The sequence below is a fragment of the Thermobia domestica genome, chromosome 1 (genome assembly GCF_964235325.1).
Source record: "Thermobia domestica chromosome 1, izTheDome1.hap1.1, whole genome shotgun sequence".
Lineage (NCBI taxonomy): Eukaryota > Metazoa > Arthropoda > Insecta > Zygentoma > Lepismatidae > Thermobia > Thermobia domestica.
Window position 1 is genome coordinate 264552683 of NC_137454.1, and position 24382 is coordinate 264577064.

Genomic DNA, 24382 nt, shown 5'->3' on the forward strand with positions numbered 1-24382 from the left:
GTATACTAGTAGTAGTAGAGTAGCAGTAGTTCGGGTTAGGTTAGGGTAGGTTCAGGCAGCGAAATAGTCATATTTCAAGTCCCTTGTACATAAGTTTGCAGCCCTGGAATAACGCCCTTATGGAGAGTTTCATAGAATTAAAGCAACATCTTATTGCTGTATCTATGTTCACAGATGACTTACATATTCTGCGCTTTCATAAATAAATTCCCTAAACATTTGTCTTTTGTTCTGAATTAACACCTTTTACCTGTAAATTGTAATTTTAAAAATGTCCGCGTATTCTTAATCCCGTTTCTGCCACTCCAAAACACTTATTAAAGCTACAAGAGTTCATTTGGTGCTAAAATAAATTGATATATTGTGAATGTCAGTACACTTATAAAAGAGAACATAACTGAGGAAACCTAAAATTTCAATCTTGATACACGTATCAGTGCGCAGCACGAAATGAGATTTAAAAAAAAAAAAAAAACGCCATTCTTCCCGTCTTTGACGGGACAAGCCGCAATTATTTACGCATTATTCAGTGCATTGTTTGTGTATAATCTTGTTCGTTTCTTGAATGTAAAACGCAACTCACACAACCGCTGTAACAACATAATGTATTTTTTATTGTCCACCAGTACACGAACAAATTCCAGGTATGTCTTAAATTATAATCCACTTTGGCATATTATCTCAGCAGTAATACTGTCAACAGAGCTGCCTTGCTTATGGATACACTGCGCATTAAGTGCTCCAGGGTAGTGACGACATTAAGTGACGTCATGTCCTGTTGCTGTGGTTATGTCAACTTAAGAACTCCCGACATAACAAGAGCAACAGCACATGACGTCACTTAATGACGTCACTAACCTGGAGCGCTTCATGCGCAGTGTATCCATAAGCAAGGCAGCTCTGTTTACATCATTACGGCTGAGATAATATGCCAAGGTGGATTATAATTTAAGACATACCTGGAATTTGTTCGTGTACTGGTGGACAATAAAAAAGTCATTATATTGTTACACCCGTTATGTGAGTTGCGTTTTACATTCAGCAAACGAACCAGATTATACACAAACAATGGACTGAATAATGCGTAAATAATTGCAGCTTGTCCTATCAAAGGCGGGAAGAACGCCGTTTTTTTTTTCTTAAAAAAATCTCATTTCGTGCTGCGCACTAATACATGTATCAAGATTGAAATTTCAGGTTTCCTCAGTTATATTCTATTTTGTAAGTGTACTGACATTCAATTTCTTTTAGCACCAAATGAACTCTTGTAGGTTTAGTAAGTGTTTTGGAGTGGCAGAAACGGGATTAAGAATATGTGGACATTTTTAAAATTACAGATAAAAGGTGTTAATTCAGAACAAAAGACAAATGTTTAAGGAATTAAGGCACAGAACATATAAGTCATCTATGAACAAGCAATAAGGTGTTGCTTTCATTTCTATGAAACTCTCCATAAGGGGCGTTATTGCAGGGCTGCAAACTAATGCACAAGGGACTTGACATATGACTATTTCGCTGCCTGAACCTACCGTAACCTAACCCGAACTATTGTTACTCTTCTACTACTACTAGTATATTATTATTACTACTACTACTCAACTACTGCCACTACTGCCTTACTATACTACTACTACTACTACTAGCCTATTACTACACTATTAGACCTGAAACCAGCTACAAAGGTTTAGGGGGCCGTGAATATGTTAGGGGGGGCCAAGTCATTAAAAATTATCTTATAAATATCTAAATTGTGTTGTTTGTATTGATAATAAAATTTTGTATTGAAGTCTAGAGAGGCAACAAAAAGTTTAGCGGGGCCTGGCCCCCCTAGACCCTCTGGTTTCGGCCTGGCTACTACTAAACTACTACCCTACTACTACTGCCTTACTACTACTATACTATCATTACTACTATTACTACTACTAAGTGTGCACCCATAAATGCATTTTTTTAATGTATTTTTGAACAATTACGAGTATCTCTTGTAGCGCTCCTGAATTTTAGACCTACCTGTTCCTGGTGGATTACTGGCACACGTCAACACATATAGAGTTTAGAAGGCGTGATGCCACTATTTTCATCAAGATATGTGAGTTTCAAAGTAATATGAATTTGTCCACGTATTCTTGATCTGAACTGTGGAAACTACACTATCCCAATTTAAGGATGCACATTAACACTGATGTAATTAAGTAATTATGCAGCCTGTATCTAAGCTACACGAAGTTTACGTTTACGCACCCACTGGCTCAACTTTTGAAGTATTTCGTTTTATTAGCTTATCGACGTCGACCATACCCTAGACGCCGCATGGACAACGTCGCACATAGTACCAACTACTCGCAAAATCAAAGTAGTCGAATCACTTATCGACAATTTTCGCATTTACTACTGCCTTAAAATGGGAAGGTCATTAAGTGACATGAATTCCCATCTATATCTGTGTTCTGTTCTGGGATTACATGCACAAATTTAATGGATTTATCAAGAAATACTTACTACAGAAATCAGTATGGAGCATACGTTATCTATATGCTACATACGCACTGCCCTTAGATGTTACATCATGCCATTGCAGGATGTCTGGCATGTAACAGTTTCCGTATATCACATGCATATACCTGTGTTACATTCTTCAGCTATATGTTATATACGTCCATTTGTATGTGAGATCCTGACCGCCTATATTGTTTCATAGGAAACTATGTATAGATGGAACACTTATAAGGAAAGTATTATAAAACATGCGCTTTCAGTTATACGTTTGCTGTACGTTAAGTCCAAACACTACAGGAATTACGCATGTAACCTACCTTTTTAAGTACGCTACCTACATTTTTTTCTCGGTGTGTGCTTTAAAAACTAGCCATATGTCGGATTACGGGGAGAAAGCAATTTTTGTTGAAAATCATTGCTGTTTTCTTAAATATTTGTGAGGTTAATGTACCTTAAGCTAAACATACCACTAACTAAAGAGTTTCAGACAGTATTGATGAGCTTGAATAGTCGCTAATGCTCTCGCCTTTGGCCCTGAGCTCGATTTCCGGCAGGGTCAGTCGGTCGAAAAGGTGTAACAGCTTTTTCAGGCCAGCTATCCTAAATGAGGTTTTCCCTGTGATTTCCTCATTCACACTAGGTAAATGCCGGGCCGGGGTGATATCTAATTTACAGGCCTCAGGCCGCTTCTTTCCTTATCCGTTCCTTATATCCCTCTCCCGTACCGTGATTGTGTGCTCGCCGAGGATGTCATCCCTCCAACGTGACATGCTTAAGGCCATAGATGCCGGTAATGGCCATGACTTGTATCAATAAATAAATAAATAAATATTGACGAGCGAGTGCTAGCAAGCGAAGTCGGGTTAGAACGCCGCAATGCACGTTGTATTCGTCCATTATAATTAATTGCAAATAGTAATTGTAAAATTTTCCATTCCGCACACGGCATTTCCAGTCTACTCAGTTCACAAATTACTCACATATCAATATCAATTATCTTTCCGCAACTTGAACTCATTCCACCTATAAACATTCTGCTTTTTACTAAGTTTTGGTCCTTCGTAATCCTAGAGAACCCGAGAAATATATTACTTCTTTCGTGAATTTTGCAAATTCAAACTCATAAAATAGGACAGCACCATCGTTTCCTACATACAGTAAACGTTATATAATTTTTAAAAATTAGTAGTACAGTCCTTTTTCACTGTCCAACACACAGTCATTCATTTTAATCATGAAATTACAGATTTTGTGTTTATGTATTCTATACCTACCTGCATCCACTTATCCAGCGCCGTAACTTAGATTTTTCTTGGGAGGGGGTAAGCATTAATAAGCGTATTTGGTGCTTCTAGAAAAAGTTGTATTTCTAATTCTTAGGCTTCTTATTTCCATCTTTCTCTTACTTTTTATGGACCCCCGGAGCCTGTGGGCCTTCCGCACGGCAAGGTCTGCGGGGTCGTTAGTTACACCTCTGGGTCCGTTCCATACATGAGAAATGAATTAAGGGGACAATATTGACAAATATCAAAGCCGTACGAATAAACATTATTTCTAGGACCCCTAATAGTAGACTTATTTTTGCTGAAATGGGCCCACGACTCATTTTTGTTTTATTTACCTTTTGTGTGTTGTTTTGTTTATATAATTTAGTGGACCAGTTCGATGCTTCGTTTATAATTTCATGTTCATATCATTTAAGGAGTAAGAAAATTTGGTCTTAAAATGGGCCCCTTCGAACGGCGGGGAGCTTCCCTGGGGAAGCAGTTGCCCCCTCCCTTCTCAAATTACCGTCCTGTCACTTATCACATACCAAACCGGTAGCCAGCCCAAAAATGTAGGAGCCCGATAGAAGTTTGAGGGTCCTGATCCATACGTATTATAGTTAATCATCATATTATAGTTCACTTGCAAGCCTACTGTGAAAATTTTATGGGGCCAGTAAAAACTTAGAGGGCCTGGATACGGGCCTGTCACATATTAATATGATGTAGGCCTATCATTAATTTTTATGTCAATTATATATTGTGGATCTCCAAATTTTTGGTGGGAACAAATCTTTCGCGGAGTACATCATCAAATTTCGCGTGTGGAGATACTATGTTTTCATACAAGTATACAAATATCTCTTTAAGAAAATTATTTCATTAATAGATAATCATTTTTTAACATAGTTTCTTTACCGGTCTGTTATTCTAGTATAAAATTAATAAGTTGACACCAAATCAGTTGCAAACACTGCTTAACTTACTATCACATTTAGTGACGTCATATTGTGTGGTGCTCTGGTTTTGTCAACCTAAGGTCTCCCTACCATTGATAATTGAACAGCAACTGTCGTCATCAATTCCAAGCCTCACCAATATGAAGAAGATGCATACTCCTAACATTCATCGCAACCGCGAATTCTTGTAAGCATTGGAATATTATAAAACTTTACAGTGTATGTAATTAAATTTACAAATTTAGTATTTACATATTATGTCGGTCTTATGCAGTAGCGTAGCCAGGATGTGTGTTTGGGGGGGGGCAAGTGCTGTTATAGGTACATATAGAAACATTACAAACAAAAAATATATAAACATAAAAATATATAAAAAATAACAAACGTCAAAGTACATTGTCGGACCTCTTTGGGGGGGCGGACCCTCTGGGCCCCCCCTTCCCTACGCCACTGGTCTTATGTACCGATTTACGCTGTTTTGATGTTCAGATTTAGTATAACTTGCCAATGTCAATATTATGGCGGTAATCTTATACTAAGTTTACGAAAGTGACATCACGCATATTAGTTTACTTTCACACGAACAATAGCAAGTCAACAGTTTCCTACGGCTTAGGTCAAGAATAATAACCCAAAAGCAAGTATAGTGAATCAAAGAAAGAATCAATGGAGAATTAACCTAACAACAAATGCACTTCAATAAACATATTAACGGTATCAACGCTGCACTAATCAACTATACGGGGGCCCACATAATAGTAATACAGACAACAAAAAAAATCAATGTACCGTTACCGATAAACCGGTACGTTACAATTATTCACAATTTGCGGTAAAAGAACTTCATTTCCATTGCTAAAGAACGGTAAATTCCTCACTATATTTAACATTACTTTCGTATTCTAATAAAGACTTCACGTTGGGCCGCGGTGGCTCAGTGGTAGAGCGTTCACTTCTGGTGCGTGAGGTCCCTGGTTCAATTCCTGCTTGCGCCAAACTGACTTTCTTGTCGACAAACACCGTGTGCATGGGTTTTCTAGGGGTATTCCCGTTTCCTCCCACTTTATTCACTCAAGCATTGCATTCGTTTCTCATCATTACTATCTCCTTTAGTCTATTCAGCATAACCGTGGGACGTAAAACTTTTAGGTTTCATTTCATTCACTAAATGTTGTTGCCTCCGCCATCCAAGTTACTTCCGTCATACATATTACAAATCATGTTTCCTCCTCGATAGTTTTTTCAGCACTACGAACTCGAAGCGAATCCGTCCACCAACTAGTGCTCTCAAACGGGTCGGGTTGACCCGACCCAACCCGGGTCAGCTCGGGTCGGGTCAATCGGGTTGGGTTATTCCAGTCGGGTGGTCGGGTCGGGTGAATCGGGTTAGCTCGGGTCGGGTTATCAGGTCGGGTCAATCGGGTCGGTTTATCGGATCGGGTCAGTCGGGTCAGTTCACTTTGGTCAACTGAGTATAGGTTGAGCTTAAACTCGGCTGGAGTCGATAGCTGCTGTTTTTCACTAGCTGCCTAATTAAAAATAGCAATTTTAAATTGATTTTATAGAAACCATAAATCTATTTTGAACACTTGCAGCTAGTGCTCTCAACGGGTCGGGTCGGGTCGGTTTGAAGACCAACCCAACCCGATTCGTGACCCGAATTGACTGACCCGACAACCCGACCCGAGCTGACCCGATTGACCCGACCCAACAACCCGACCCGACAACCCGATCCGAGTTGACCCGACCCGATTCGTTTGAGAGCACTATGGTCACGACGCTGGGTGAACGCCAAAATGCACTCCCATTGGGAATTAAATCCGGACCACGTGTACCGAAGTCTTACACGTTAACCACTAGCTAGATCAAGCGGGGGATTTGTATATGCATCTTAATGAATATTTGGCACTTTTGTGGTTTGGTTATTTCTTTTTATAACTGATACCAATGTGTGTCGTGGGAGAAATTTATTTTCTTTTTCTTGCATTAGTTCTATGTGACGAAATTTTTATTCAAGGTCAGTGTCCTCACCTGCTTGGACGCCAGGGGGTCTTCTCGGAAGGCAGTAGCAAGAGTCTCTTGGCGGAGACAAAAGGAAATCGTTTAACTACAATGATAAGGGTTGAGGAAACAGGAGAACACCTGCGATTTTTTCCAACCCTTCAACTTTCATTCCAAAATAGGTTCTTATAATTCCGGAACCCGTGCCACTTTGATTTTTCTTTCTCGGTAATTAAAACGTATTTTACAGTATATATAGTTGCACGTAAGAAGATACATAATATGAATTTTGTAATTTAAAATTTAAAAATATGATGTGGTATTTATGATATTTAATTATATAAGTATGATATTTAATTATATAAGTATGATATTTAATTATAAAGTACTAATTTAGAATACTAATTTAAGTAATAAGAATGCTCGCCTCATCGGTACAAATGAAGACCAAGTGTGATTTTGATTATGGTCTTTCATACTATACGGAAAGCAAGAAAATATTCTCATCGCTACTTGGTGATCACCAAAACACGGCCAAGAGCAAGATTACTATGCAATTCGTCTTGCATATCCAATCTTTATCTTGTTCTTGTATCGATGTCCTTGGGCTTGGTGAAATAAAATGAAATATTCAGTTTAAGGTCCCTCGATTCTGCACCGAGGCTAAGGGATACGGTGACCATGAGAAATGAATGAAATGGTGGAATGAAGAAAGTGGGAGGAAACAGGAGAACCCGAGAAAACCCACTACATGGCGTTTCCCCACCACAAAGCCTACTTAACACAAGCTGGGACCGAACCATGGACACCATGCACCAGAGATGAATTCTCTACCACTGAGCCACCGCAGCCCTGCTTGGGCTTGGTCGTCCATTTCCAATCTTTCTTTTGGCCTTGCTTAAACAACTTCTAGTTTTGTTCTAAATCCAAACTTCATATTGGCGTAGATATTAATATTACAGTCGATTGGTAAAATCAATCTTCCACATTTACAAATTAAAGTACACACAAGTACGAAAATAAGCATTTACCATAAAAACACTAGCTGCAAGTGTTCAAAATAGATTTATGGCTTCTATAAAATCAATTGAAAATTCCTATTTTTAATTAGGAAGCTAGTGAAAGACAGCAGCTTTCGACTCCAGCCGAGTTTAAGCTCAACCTAAACTCAGTTGACCAAAGTGAACTAACCCGACTGACCCGACCCGATTGACCCGACCCGACAACCCGACCCGAGCTGACCCGACCCGAGTAGCCTGACCCGACAACCCGACCTGAGCTGACCCGACTGACCCGACCCGAGTTGACCTGACCCGACCCGACCCGTTTGAGAGCACTACTTGCAGCTAGTGTTTTTATGGTAAATGCTTATTTTTGTACTTGTGTGTACTCTAACTTTTAAATGTGGAAAATTGATTTTAACAATCGACTGTAATATTAATATCTACGCCAATATGGAGTCTGGATTTAGAACAAAACTAGAAGTTTTTTAACCAACGCCAAAAGAGATATTGGATATGGACCAAGCCCAAGCAGGGCCGCGGTGGCTCAGTGGTAGAGAATTCATCTCTGGTGCATGGTGTCCAGTAGCGTAGCTAGAGTTTTTTCAGGGGGGGCCAATGAAGGGCCCAAGAGGATTTTGAGGGGGCCATCTCCTATATATATATATATATATATATATATATATATATATATATATATATATGTGTGTGTGTGTGTGTGTGTGTGTGTGTGTGTGTGTGTGTGTATTCAAGGTGAATGTTTCCATCTTTGTTGTTCATGATTTTACTCTTTGGAAAACAGTGAAAATATAAGAATTTAGTACCTCAAACAACTAGGATTCATTAATGCAATTGATTTATAATATAAGTAAATAGTTATTTAATCATGGCGTTTAAAATATGTGTAGCAGGTTGACTTAAGTGGAAGCAAACACACTTTTACAGGTAAAGAAAATAACTTATAGGTTCATGCCTCTACTTGAAGAGGATCTTCCTATTCGTGTGGGCAGCAGCAAACATATCCACAACTTGTTAAAGATCTAACGATTTAGCAATTTTCTTCTCAATATAAAGTAACACTAAGTTTTTTAACCTATCATGAGTCATTGAATTGCGTATACAAGTCTTTAATCTTTTCAAACAAGAGAATGACCTTTCATATGTAGCACTAGAAACTGATATAATCACAGAGATGATACCTAGCTTGTAGGTTTCTAGGAATGCGTTTTTGTAGACACAAAGAAATCAACCAAATTCGTTAAGGAATCAGGTTTGGTTTTCTTCTCGTCTTCATACAACTTAATTGTTAGAGCAACCCACATTATGCTTTATTTCTTGTTTAATTATGCTTTTTTTTAAAAAATTATGCTTTATTGTTAATTTCAATGATTATTTTACATTAATCGTGTATAATGTATAATATTTATTATACATTAAATATTCTAAATATCTTGACCTATTTATTGATTTTTTTTTGCAACTAGTTTCTCTCATATTTAATGAACTTTCTACTTAATTCATTGTAAAGAGATGTGCTTTGCTCGAATAATTTTTTTCTATCATTTGTGTGCGCCTTACAGGTACATATACACAGAAAGGGAAAGTAAAAGATGCCACCAAAAAGTACAGAAAGTGCTTAAGTTCAAAAAGTAAACATATCAATATAGTATGGAGTTCTTGCATACTATTCATTGTTGGCGGAAGAATTTCTTCTTTTACTTTTTTCTTTTCTCCACATCAAAGGATTACACCGAAAAGTTTACAGAAATGAAAATAAACTTTTCATTGTTGCATTGTTATGTTCTCAATGATTTTTCATTGTAAATATTGGTTTTAAAAAAATATTAACACAGTATGTTAAACTTTCAGTTAAAGAGAATTTTCCAAGAATTGTGCTATATATTTTAAATTATGCTTTATGATTTATTTTCTAAAATTATGCTTTTAAAACTAGTTTCTTCTGGACTCTTAGACCATCACAATCATGTTCAAGGTACCAACCATATGTGTAAATTGCTGTTATGCTTTATATGCTCTTTATGCTTTTGGGTTGCTCTATTAATTGTGTTAGGGAGGATTTTGAGTTCTCACTTTAATGTTTGCAGATCACTCCATAATGCTGGGTTATAGGCTCGACAATGTTGTAATTTTAAAAAGTTTTTACTTTTTGGATGTAGAATGGTGATTGATCTGATGATTTTGCAATATGATACAAAGCGGTTTTCCATATCAGTGATTGTCTATCAATAGTAGGGAGAAAAATGTCTCTTGATAGATATATTATCTTTAGAAAATTCGTTTTCTCCATCCAATGAAGGAAAAGATTCATCCAAAATGAATTTGTGATATTTCGATGGCGGATGTCCAGTTCGTTTCCACGAGGAACCCCTATATTCTATTTGTTTCCGGCTCTGGAATTCGAGACCATTTTCTTTGCACATCTCCAAACATTCTTGATAAATTTGTTCGAATATTGTTTGTTGAGAGTCATATTTACCAGACCTCATCTTGGACAGCGTTTGAACTAGTGTATCTACAAGGATCAAACCTTCTGACATGTCTGCATCTACTTGAGATAAGGCGAAACTCAAAGTTATAGCATGGCACCAGTAATCTTAATTTTAGCAGCCCGAAAACATTCCCTCGTGTACAGATCACACTAATTTTCCGGATGGAATGATGGAGGTAAATAAATATCAGAAGTTCCAGATTTGTTTTAATACCGCATGATAATATAATGTGTTGAAAACAGATTTTATGAAAAAAAGGAATAAATGGATATGATAATTTGTAAAAAAAAAAAAAAAAAAAGTGATAGTGCTTAAGTGAATTATAAGAAAAAGCCTTGAAAAGTAATCAAGAGGAAGTATTAATATGTTTTTCCTTTGTTATAATAACTTGTCCTAAGGGACAACGGTGATAGAAACTAATGAGACTATAATTGCAAAAAAAAAAAAAAAAAAAAATCATAAAGCACTTAATTTGAAATTAAAGATTGATAACATTTGGTAATATAATGGGGATTCAGGCTGGCACAGGGAGAGAGTGAAAACAAAGGCAACAGAGACGGTTTTTTTTTTTTTTTTTTTTTTTTTAAGCCATGTGCAAAGAGATTAACCTTGGACTTCGGGTGAGAGGTTACCATATACACATGTGAGTTTCAATTGCTACCACTTGTAAAAGTTAGCTAAGAAAGACAGTCTGAGCATAGTTTTAGTTTCCTAGCGTAATTAGTTTTTGTGACAAGTAACTCGTATATGCAAATAGCATCGTTAATATCATCTTGTATATTAGAATTGTCTTTGTGTAAATAAAATTGTAATTAAGCATTTCGAGGTAAAACAGGTTCTTTTACTTAACTTCTACAAAGAAAAGATTAGATCTTACCTCTAATGCACAGATACGACAGCGTGGGATACTGTCGGTCAGTAAATAATATAATCTGAAGTCATCTACCATACGTAACTAAATATAATTGATTAATCATTTTTATTAATCAATAAATAGTTCTTTGATAGATAAACTCATAATAATAATAATAATAATAATAATAATAATAATAATAATAATAATAATAATAATAATAATAATAATAATACCAAATCATTTAATGGATGCTATGCATTTGTTCTATGTCGCCATAATTAATGGAAATCAATTACTTAGTGTACGAAGACTTTTTTCGTCCAATACAAGTGTAATGTTTTACAGCAGTGCATGTTATTTGTAAGTATGCATGACTTTCAACATTGAAGCGAATGAGAATGCCGACTGATTTTTTATTTTTCTGGTTGTTTGTCAAAAACAAAGGAGATAATTAGATAATGGACACGGTTAAAATGAATGTCCAGGTGGCGAGGTCAATGCAAGCATCCCACAGATTTCCGTGAATTAGATCTTCCCGTACTACAAACTAAAACGAGTGGAGCTATTTATTCGGAACGCAGCGGTATTCTGCAGTTCGTAACTTTGTTGTCGAGAGATGTTTTGGAAGTAGTTTCACTTGTAGCCACTGGCAACTCACCGTTTGTCGACCTATAATAGCATCATCTGTGTGGGGGGCCACTAGGGGGCCAAGAATTTGAGCAAGGGGGCCTGGCTCCCCTTGGCTCCGCCACTGATGGTGTCCATGGTTCGATCCCAGCTTGTGCTAAGTGGGCTTTGTGGTAGAAAACCGCCGTGTAGTGGGTTTTCTCGGGGTTCTCCTGTTTCCTCCCACTTTCTTCATTCCACCATTTCATTCATTTCTCATGGTCACCATATCCCTTAGCCTCGGTGCAGAATCGAGGGACCTTAAACTGAATATTTCATTTTATTTCACCAAGCCCAAGGACACCGATAGAAGAACAAGATAAAGATTGGATATGCAAGACGAAGTGCATAGTAATCTTGCTCTTGGCCTTGTTTTGGTGATCACCAAGTAACGATGAGCGTATTTTCTTGCTTTCCGTATAGTATGAAAGACCATAATCAAAATCACACTTGGTCTTCATTTGTACCGATGAGGCAAGCATTCTTGGCTCTTGTATAGCATGAAAGATAACCAAGACTACGAAATGCAGGACCAAGACTTGACTGCAAGACAAAGGATAAGACGCAGTATTGATGACCAAGACCCAGGGAGCGAATTGTTTGAATTTCATTTGTTGGGCTGAAAGTGATGAAATAAAATTAGTACTTTATAATTAATTATCATACTGTATTTTTAAATTTTAAATTACAAAATTCATATTATGTATCTTCTTACGTGCAACTATATATACTGTAAAATACGTTTTAATTACCGAGAAAGAAAAATCAAAGTGGCACGGGTCCCGGAATCATAAGAACCTATTTTGGAATGAAAGTTGAAGGGTTGGAAAAAATCACAGTTGTTCTCCCGTTTCCTCAACCCTTATCATTGTAGTTAAACGATTTCCTTTTGTCTCCGCCAAGAGACTCTTGCTATTGCCTTCCGAGAAGACCCCCTGCCGTCCGAGCAGGTGAGAACACTGACCTTGAAGAAAAATTTCGTCACATAGAACTAAGGCAAGAAAAAAACTTCTCCCACGTCGGACATTGGTATCAGTTATAAAAAGAAATAACTAAACCTCAAAACTGCCAAATATTCATTAAGATGCATATACAAATCCCCCGCTTGATCTAGCTAGTGGTTAACGTGTAAGACTTCGGTACACGTGGTCCGGGTTTAATTCCCAATGTGAGTGCATTTTGGCGTTCACCCAGTGTCATGACCATAGTGGTCTCAAACGGGTCGGGTCAGTTCGGGTCGAGTTGTCGGGTCAGGCTACTCGGTTCGGGTTGTCGGGTTGGGTCAGTTGGGTCAGTTGGGTCAGCTCGGGTCGGGTTGTCGGGTCAACCGGGTCAGCTCGGGTCGGGTTATGGTGTCAGGTCAATCAGATCGGATCACGGTTCGGGTCAGTCAATTCGGGTCACGGGTCGAGTCGGGTTGGTCTTCAACTCGACCCGACCCGACCCGTTGAGAGCACTACTACCAACAAAACTTCATTGACTAAGGGCAAAGTAGTGAAATCATACGATGACGCAATTTTTAATATATTTGCCTTACATAGTGTTTACAATTATTTCAACGGCATTTTTACTATAATTTCAAGACAATAAACCTCACAACAAACATACCAAGAAATCTTAACATATAATAATAATAATAATAATAATAATAATAATAATAATAATAATTATTATTATTATTATTATTATTATTATTATTATTATTATTATTATTATTATTATTATTATTATATACAAAGATTATCAAACATTTTATGTCTGAATAATTTTTGAACATTTTATGTTTTTGCCTTTTAAAGCATTATTATTACAGAATGTCCGAGTTATTACTTCAAATTCTAGAGAAATATATAAAGCAATGTTTCAAAAACCTCTTAACAGTTCAGACACCGTTACATGTGATACTTTGTTAATTTTAAAGAAATTACTTTTGTTACCATTATCTCATAGTTTCTTTAATTCTGGTCTTATTTTCTTTCTTTTTTCATACTAACATAAAGCTCATTATAACCAAAAATTGTTTCAAACCTACAACTTTATACAAAGAAGTATCAAAAGTTCGTGCAATCTCCTAGAAGATGACAAACTACGAATCCCCTTGGACATGCATATTATAGTTAGTATCCTTGTATGTTAATCATGCAAATTGTGGACTCGTTAGAACATTTTTTTTTTCAGGTAAATCACTAAAGGTGCGATGATTGACAAGTTTGAGGCACGTATTGTCATTAAGTTCCTCAATCTTCTGGGAAAATCAGCAAAGCAGATCCACGGAGAGATGAAAGAAGGCTATGGAAATGAAAGCTCATTCTATGAGATGGTATCCAAGTACAAACGGTAATTCCAAACTGGACACATGACTACTGCGGACACCTCTAGATCAGGAAGACAATCTTTCATTGATGATGCCGCCTTGACGTAGAAATTTGAGAAGATCATAATGGAAGACATGAGGATAACCATTGAAAGTGTTATGTGTGCAATTGGTATGAGTTACGGATCTGTCTGGACTATCATTCACAACCAGCTGCATCTTCAAGGTGTCAGTACGGTGGATGTCACAACTGATCTCATCTTTCCAGAAGAGAAATCGTGAGGAATGTTGCATCGCTGTGAGGTGGATGGAAAGGACTTTTTCGACAGACTAGTGACAATTGATTACAATTGGGTTTATCTTTATGACTCAGAAACAAAGAATTTGTGCAAACAATGGAAATATCACTCTTTCTCCACCCCTAAAAAGCATGAGTGCAAAAGTTTGCCGCCAAGGTGATACTTTCTGTTCTCTGCGACTGTGAAGACGGCACCATGACAGATAACTCACCACAGGGGCAAACTATTACCAGTACCCATTATCCCCATCTCCTAAATAACTTATGCTGTTGGCAGACAATGGACCAACTCATTCCGCCCATGCATCCATGAAAAGACGGTGAAATTAGGATATGAAATATTGTTCCACTCCTATACTCCCTGGATCTAGCACCAAGTGACTTCTCTTTCTTTTCAGAAATCAAACATCCACTCAGAGGATGCCATTTTGATAGTAGAGATGACGTCATTTCTGAGGTAGAACTGTGGTTTCAAAAACAAACTGCAGACTTTTACAAAACGAGCTTACGGAAAGTGAAGAATAGCTGACAAAAATATGTCGCTAGGCACGATGATTACGTAGAGAAGGACTAATACCATCATGGTGTCAGAGTTCTTTAAAGTGGATTTCTGCTAGGTGATTGCATGAACTTTTTGATATCCCCTGGTACTAACCTAGCTTAAGCTCCATCCTCAACTCCTAAAAAGAAAAGTACACTACAGAAAATACAATGAAATTATAATGAAATCTTTCTATCAACTGTAGGCGTCAAGTCTGTTACGGTTATAATACCAAATAAATGAATGAATAACATGTTTCACCAGAATAGTAAAGATATTTACCTGTAGCTTCCACAAATAGTTATTATAAATTTTGAATCAATATTGTGTATTTGTTTCGTCATAATTGCTTGAATTTTCTCAATTTCTTTTCTTGGTATTTTCTTCTCAAAATCTTCGAAGTATCTACAAGAAAGAGAATATATCACGTTATTATTAATATTAATAATAATAATAATAATAATAATAATAATAATAATAATAATAATAATAATAATAATAATAATAATAATAATAATAATGAAGAAGGAGAAACTCACATATAATGATGAAATAATACGAAACGAAGAAAGTGTGACAAAAAACTGACCATTGCTCATAGTCGCAACTAGGATTATTTTTAAAGGAACAATAACGAACTGATCAGATAAAGAGAGGACAACTGAAGGAAAACTACTTTCAATGCAGCAGCTATCAATCTGGATGCACATCATATAGTTATAAGTTTTCAGTAGTAGAGCGCTCACATCCAGTGTAAGGAGTTCCTGGCTGATCTTAGGCCATGAGTTTTTGGTGAACAACATCGTGTCCATGGATGTTCTTCGAGCTTCATCATTTCCTCCCATACTCTCATTCCACAATTTTTTTCATAAACCTTCAATTTTACTACCATCTGACCAATTACAGATAACTCAAGCAACACCGACATGTAAGCCAGCGCTACACTATTTGGAGAAAGCTGACTACAAAAACAAGCTCGACGTCTGGAAGTTACACGACTTGACAAATCATTTACTCGATCAAATTTCTATTTGCGAATCATTATAAGAACATAACGAACCCAAGCCATATGTGAAGCAGTTCCTCATGAGCGATGAAAAGTGGATAACGTACCACAACAATGTGCGAAAAAGATCGTCATCGAAGGAAAGAGAAGCTCCAGTCTATGGCAAAGCGCAAACTGACGCTCAGAAAGGATAACTGTGGGTTCGGTGGGACTGGAAGCTCATCAGCCATAGCTAGCTGCTGCCGCCGATCAGAATGGTCGAGTCAGACCTGTACTGTCGAGGATCAGTCTCGGTTCAGACGTGCAGAAAAGTCTGTTGCGGGCCCGCAACAGAAAACTCTGTTGCGGACCCGCGCGAGCCGGAAATACATTGGTTCTTATCATTCATGCCACACGTGCAGACTTTCCCGCACGACTCTGCTGCGGGCCCGCAGCGGGCGAAAATTGAGTTGCGGGGACTGCTGGCTCGCAGCGAGTCCGCACAGGTGTAGCGGGTCGGAAAACCATTGCTGGCAATGAGTCAAGCCACACGTGCAGACTTTCCCGCGCCCGCAGAAATGGAAAGCGAAGAACTGAATGAAGAATTATTCATTAACGAAATACAAAAATACAAGATATGGAATTTAAAGTGCGAAATGTATAGAGATAGAAATAAAAAAAAAAGAAAAAAATGAGATGCGTGGAATAAGGTGTGTGAAACCTTATGTGAGAAATTTAATGTAAAAACAGAAGAAGAAAAAAACAGCATTGGTATGTATTATTATTACTTTTCAATGTAAAAATCTAATATTCATGTAGTATTTACACTTGATTTTCGTCGAGCGTCCCTTTCCAGCAGCGAGGCTATGAATACTTTTTTGTGATAACAATAAACAAATACGCTTGGAGAGCAAGCCTTTATTGTTAATACAGTTTCTTTGATAAGATTTCTTGTCACTCACTCCGGAATGAACCGACTGTTTATAACGTACGTTGCATTATACTTTAGGTCAAGGTCACGTATTATATAGCCTCTTTGCTCAAAAAGGACGCTGAAGTCCAAAACAACCATCAACATAATAGCAGAACAGAAAAGAAAGAAAAAACATCGTTTTTCGGCTGATAATTGTTGTCTTTATTTGTTAATGTACTATTAAGAAAAAAAAAAAAAGAGTTAACACGAAAATTGTTGAACATCAGGGCACTCATGTGGTTAGAAAATAAAAAGCATACTCGAGATGTAACAGAAATATTAAATATTTCTGTTACATCTCGAGTATGCTTTTTATTTGTGTTTTTTGTGTTTCTCGTACAATTCATAATATTGTGCACGTCGTTGCTATTCTAGAGATAACAACTGAATGTTTTTTTTTTTTTTTTTTTTTTTTACATAAAGAACAACTTAAACAAAGTTATCTTGCCATAGAACTCTACCTATGTCGCTTACAAAATAATCAGCCCATCTGTTTCTGCTTCCGTTTGCTGCATTGCCTCCTTGTGGTGTGCTACAAGGAGGCAATTGGGGATTTCCTCAAAACCTTCTATCGTTAAATGTCACAATTATAAAAATATTTCCTTTTTCTCACCTTAGAAATGGATTATTCGGAAACACTAAATCCATTATTTTTATTTAAGAATTTCACATCTCCAATCTAAGCGAGTCCTCATATTGAACGCTTTCTCAATACATAACGGGAAATGTCACTACTATAGGAATGAAATGAAATCCTTGAGTTTTACGTCGCACGATTATACCGGGTAGGCTAAAGGAAATGATGATGATAAATGAATGAAATGGTGCAATGAATAAAGTGGAAGGAAACGGGAGAACCCCGAGAAAACTCACGCACACGGTGCTTCTCGCACCACAAAGCCCACTTGACACAAGCTGGGATCGAACCAGAGGTGGACACTCTATCACTGAGCCACTGGACCCCACTACTATAGAAATCCCCCATCTCCACTTCAAGAGAAAATTTTCAAAGACGCTGAAACCTGTGCTCCATTATTTTTATTATGAGTTTACATGGCGAATTTTATATCTCTAACTGAAGCGAATCCTCACATTCGGTAATTTTTGAATAAATAAAGTGAAATTTTACTATTATTGAAACGCCCCCTCTTGAGCGGGATATTCGGGAAGTCTAAAAAAATGTCTAATTTTTAATTTAAAGCCACCAACTATGTCAAAAAAATCGAAATTAGTCACGCAATTGTTAAACTATGCCAGTGGCCAAAAAAAAAAAAAAAAATGCCAGTGGCCGCTAATAACATTTGAAAATGTCTATGAATAGATCTCCGAATGTTTAACTTTCTGTGATCTTTCAAATGATAATTAGTTAACATAATTAACTTACCTTAATGTAACAGCCAGAGCTCCTCCGTGGCTAAGCGGTTAGCATACACGCCTTTGGCGTGGGAGGCGCGGGTTCAATTCCCGTTGGGACCTCTTATGGTTCGGATTCCACGTTAATCAGTAGGACCACGTCTCATATAGCCTCGCTGCTGAACGGAACGTTAAACTCAAAATCAACTCAATGTAACAGCCAATATTTCAATTGGTGGTATCGCTAGTATCATGAAAGTATCTTCTGCTTTAATTTTACCACTTATTTTCGATAAGAGATCATCAAATGAAGTGATGCTCATGCGAAAATAATTAAAGAACTTTTCTTCGTCATTGCGCAAGTCAATAAACATGGAAGAAAATTCACCTTTAAGCAGTCGTGAGCTTACGTACGGATGAACCCAGTATCGTCTCTGTTTCTTGCTTAGGATTTTACTGGCTAAGTGTACAAAAACAGCACGTTTTCTTCTTTCAATTTCTATCTTCATTTAACTGCAGCTGAAAATAAAATGAGCTGTTTTCTATGTCTATGTGAAGTGGTTAAGCTGAGACGCCCGCACGAGTCTGCTGCGGGCCCGCAGCAGACTTTTCTGCACGTCTGAACTGGTTGCTCTGTGACGCCCGCACGAGTCTGCTGCGAGTCTGTTGCGGGCCCGCAACAGACTTTTCTGCACGTCTGAACCGAGCCTTAGCGCGAGTACACCTAACAATGCAAGAGAAACTGCGGGAGCTGGTCGACAAAAAGTGTCGTATACCACGTTGACAACGCAAGACCGTATACATTTTTAACGACCCTTCAAAAATTGGAAGAGCTTGGCTGGCAGATTTAAAATCATCTCCTGTATAGACTGGACGTGGCACTGTTTCGTTCTCTGCAGTATTCTCTGAATCGCGTTAAGCTACATTCAAAGAATGCCTGTGAAAACTTCCTGTTATATTTTTGGAACAAAAACCATAGAAGTTCTACAGCGATAGGATTATAGTGTTACAGGAAACAGCAGAAGGTTATCGAACGAAATGATACAAATGTGGTTTCATAATATTAAGAAATCAAATTAAAATGAATATATTCTCAATTTTTACCTTCAACGACTCAGTACTTTTTATACCACATAATATTTTAACACTAACTAATGATTTCTTTACTATTACTTTTCTAAGTAAAGTATTCTTTACTATTACTTTCCTATCATGAAATAGTAATAGATATCGACTGCAGTATGCGAATATTTGTATCTAAATACGGATTTACACACGCGTACATAAATTTTTGAAAATACTAAAAGAAAAACGCTGAAGAATTGCATACTTCATTCACGGTTCTCCTACACGAACTAGGAAGAGAACTTTACCACTTATCGAAACAATTGCCCATTGGTAAAATGCATGGAAAATTCGAAAATGGTAAAACCATAGTTTTTCAATTCGAACCCTTCCTAGCAAATAAAGATTTTTAAAGTGAAATTATCAAAAAGAATGGGGATATTAATGGTTAATAGTGTAAAGCTTCGGACAATTAAAAAAAAATAACATTTCGTAATGAAGTAATCCGCACCAAAAAAAACACCTGCTTCATGCCAAAAGAATAGTTTAAATAAAGAACCGTCTTAAGTTCAACAATCCCTCAGTTCGAATGCTGTAAGTTGAAAAAAAGGAACTATATAACACGCTCAAGGCAATCGATTGAGTTGCTAAATGTGGAAAATGGAAAACATTCTAAGCTACAATATCTGCAGAACAGATCAAAAGAGGTACTATTAATAATGATTTTACTTTCTAAAGTTAAACTTTACAATTTTATTTGCTTAATGAAGTTACTCTTTTAATTTTATTTGTCAGTACAATTATTATATGAAACTTGTAAGTGATAAATGTAATAAAATAAAATAATCCTATTATATAAAAAAATAACAATGGAAAAGCTTTCAAACAATAAAGAGATGAAAAATTACAAATTAGAATCCATTCTCAACTGTTTCTTAGATGATAAATCATGGCTACAAGCTTCTTTACCAGTTGGAAATGGAGGTCTTAGGATTCGTCGCGCCATAATATTATCATTCTGTCTTTCCTAGCTTCAGCCTATGTCTCTCGACAATTAATAGGAACTCTATTCCAGCGGGAAGTCAACATAAACTCTGATCAAGATGTGCAGAATTGCATGACCAAATCGACTAATTTAACAGGATTAATCACCCAGTACTCGAAAGAAGAAATATTCAATCAGCCTTGGATGAACCTATCATAAAGCATCATATAGCTTCGCTATTAAGATCAACTGATAACCTGGAAGATAAAGCCAGGCTTCTTGCTGTCACATACCCCCTGAAAACGGGGAATGGTTTCAAGCTTTATCTTCTTTAACTTCTTTGGTCTTACATCCATCTAACGGAAACTTTCGAATAGCCACTGTTCTGCGCTTAGGAGTAGATATTTGCCAGCCAGACTGTTGCTCCACATGTAACACCCATGTAGATAGTAGAGGATTGCATGGCTTATCATGTAAAAACAGTGCTGGCGGGCTTTCACGATATACCAGTGTAAATGATATCATTCTAAGAGCTTTCATTTTAGCAGGCGTTCCATCAGTGATACAAGCAAATGGATGCAGCCGCAATGACGGAGAAAGGCCTGACGGAATGACATTAGTGCCATGGAAAAAAGAGAAGCGCTTGTTTGGGATTTCACCTGTGCAGACACTTAAGCTCCCTCAAATGTACCAGATACATCGACTCGAGCTGGACTCGTAGCAGCACGAAGAGAGGTCGAGAAAAGGAATATATAGACTATATATTGGGCAAATATTTGTTTGTTACAATAGCAACTGAAAAAAGTGGTTTAATTTTATCGATGAAGTTGGCCAACGCATATCTCTAAAATCGGGAGATACCCGAGCTAGAACATTCCTCATATAACGCATTAATATAGCAATTCAACGAGGAAATGTATCGTCTATTTTGAGAAAACAGGGACACCGTAGTCTAGTGGTTAGAGAGTTGGATTCATGTCCGTATGGTTCCAGGTTCAATTCCCGACCGGCACTTCCCAATTTTCGGCGTCTACCCAGCGTCGTGAGGCAAAACTGGGGAGTCACGTGAATAAAAGTCGTGACGGCTACTAGGTCTAGAAAGCTCCCGATACGCTCGTTAGCGATAGGGCGACGCGGTGCGCTGACCACATGTTCGTCGTTAGGTTGGACGTAGTTTCACCAGACGCTAACAGATGACGTATAGCAGCTCAAACTTACAAAGCGGGCCGTTACGCCAATTGGTTTGGTTTTATTTTGAGAACTTTGCCAACCAGAAAAGAATTAGAAGAGATCTTCCTTTCGTAAGCTCGGGATAAAATTTTTGCCAATTAACATTAATAATAATAATGATAATACGAAGATGAAGAAAACTGTTGATAAATATAAATTTGAATGTTACAAATTTGAATGAAACCGTAAGTTATAACAATATTTGATTGTTAAATATGAAATGTAAAATAATTAGGCAAAAAATAGTGATAGCTAACAAGGATTTGGCAAGCTATACTTGTATTGCAGGTAACAATTAATATTTTTATAATGTTACAATAGTCATTATTACTGTGTCATATATATGTATTTTTGCCCCCCCCCCAAAAAAAAAGAATAGCGCTTAAAATTAAACTTCCTAAGGCTACTTCGAAAACCTTACAAGTAATATATGCGTAAAGGAGTGTGTGTGTGTCACAGTTTGGAGAAGATAAAAATAAAATTTATTTTGACAATTTCTTGTTGATATATATTATTGCTATGCTATTTATTGCTATGATATTATTTTCATATTTTTTTATATTTGACATTTTTTTTACAGAAAGATAAACAGTAAATTCTGAACAGTTAGTTATAAAAGGAAAACTTCTTCTAATAATTTTCCAGGAGGTAATGTACCTAAAATGGAAGCCACATTTACTCGCTGAACTGCTATGCTGATACGTTGTATCAGAAAAGTAGTAGCCCGCTTGTCTCCAGTAAGGTGTGCAATACGTTGGCCTACTTCTTTGATGAAATTGAGCGCTTCGAGGCCCCAAATGCCGCTCGATTCAATGGCTACGGGCACGAACATGTATCTATCGAGCAGATCTTTATACTTTCTTCTTTTCTCGCATTCTCTGCGGGCTGCAATAGCTCCTTCTCGAGATGAAGAATGAGTGAGATTAGATGACGCGAAAGTGTCAGATCAGGTGAAATCCCAGAGAAGAATCCTTCCCCTCTTCCATGGTACCAGCGTCATGCCATCTGGTCTTTTGCCATCAGATCTGTTACACCTCACAGGTTCCCGAACAGATGGAACTTCCGCCGATGTGAGTGCTCTCCAGATAATGTCATTCACGTTCGAATGCCTCACATGTCTTCCGGAGCTACTTATATGAGACAGACCGTGTAGCCCATTCTGCTTGACTGATGCACCACATTTAGAGCAGTTGTGTGATTCACAGATGTCTATTCCTAGGCGAAGTGAAACTGCAATACGAAAACTTTCGTTTGGAAGGTGCAGTCCTAGGGTGTGTGAAGGTAATGCCTGTAGCCAATCACTTGAAATTGATGATGAGGAGGCGAGAAGTCTAGCCTTATCCTCTATACTGTCTGCTTCTTGTAAAAACACTGATTGATATAATTTGATGATTGGCTTGTCCCAAATTGATTGCGAACTTCTGCCCGTTATTTCAGGAGGGCTTAAACCAACTAGGTTAGACCAGTCAGATATGCAGTCTTGGACATCGGATTCTGTGTGAGGCTCATTCAGTTGGTTGAAGAGTATCTCAATGGTATGGCGGGAACCATAGAACGACGTTAAAAATGAAGGATACGCCAAATCTACAACCCGACGAATACCAAGACCTCAAGAATCAACTGGAAAGGAGGCCTGTATCCATGTGTTGCTATTTAGGTTACAGTTGAGTAACGATTCCAGTCCAGATTTCAGAACGGTGTCAAACTTCCCTAGTAAATCGACTTCAAGCCAAGAAGTAGAATAGCGTAAAAAATAGATTATTCTTGGTATGGAGAACGACGCACGAAGGTGATGAAAAGCTGAATGTGCGGAGACTAGGTGACAAGAAAAAATCTAACTTTTTAGTTTTCTCGACTAACAAATTACGTGTTGCCTCAGGTGAAAGGGCTGCACCAAGTAGAAAACCTGACGAGGTTGTAATAAGTTGTATTCCCGGTGCTGAATTTTTAAATTGTGAATATAACATTTCCATTTGATCTTGCGAAATTCCTAAAAATCCTACTTCACACTTCATAAAATTTTAAAATTTAAATGTACTCCGATGTCTGCTGCCATAGTTCGAATATTGTGTAGTTCACTTATAACTGTGTCATGATCTCCTGCTATGGTGCCATCATCTAAGTACCAGATATTTAATTTAGTGTTAATCCTAGACACTATGGATTGAATTGACATGGCGAACAAAGCGGGACCTAGAGGATCGCCTTGTTCTCTACGTTGCGAGAGTATAAACATCCCCTAGAAATAGGTTACTTGGTTGCGCATAGCATTGATAGACATAGTGATAAATCGATGGAAAATTAGTTTTAATTGTGAGTAGCATTGCGTCTCGGTTCAGTTCATTAAAAGCGTTACGAAAGTGTAATTTCAAAAAAGCCTTTTGTTGTGAATGGGAGTAGAAAAGTAAATGCAAGCTGCATGTGCTGCGGCTCGGCTCCATTGGGAACGCATACTCCCAATTGGTTCGGGTAAAGGAAACTTACGACGGATTCTTTAATTCTGGAACATATAACTTTTGCTGATATTCTTCTCCAAATGTTCCCTACTGCAATTGGTCGAATCCCACCGCTCTTCTTATTAAGCGCAATAAGTGATGCTCCAAAAAAAGATTGGTCTTATTTCCTGAAGTATATTACCCGAAAGGATTAAATAAAGTAATTCTAGAATCATAGTAGTTAATCTTTCTTTTGAATCCGACTCATGATGTAGAAGTAGATCCTTAAGAATCGAGGGACGGAGAACATCAATACCTCCAGCTGATCCAGATGGGATTTTACAGCATATCGTAATTCAGAAACTGAAACTCTTGGTATATTAGGGTGATCTTCAGGAGGGTCTGGTAATGAAAATGTGTCTGAATGTGAAGGGTGCTTCTCCTTAAGT

The 24382-nt window shown here is 37.4% G+C and overlaps 1 protein-coding gene across 6 annotated transcripts in view; it reads right to left on the bottom strand.

Moving 5' to 3' along the window:
- LOC145660824 (DNA polymerase beta-like) overlaps window positions 1-24382 on the bottom strand; it is a 550409-nt gene that overhangs the window by 283881 nt on the left and 242146 nt on the right. For 5 of the 6 annotated variants that reach the window (XM_081726267.1, XM_081726247.1, XM_081726259.1 and 2 more), the window contains exon 4: window positions 15190-15312. The exons of the other annotated variant lie outside the window; for it this stretch is intronic. In XM_081726267.1, coding sequence (XP_081582393.1) covers window positions 15190-15312 — 123 coding nt within the window. The remainder of the gene's footprint in view (window positions 1-15189; window positions 15313-24382) is intronic. 6 annotated transcript variants of the gene reach the window in all.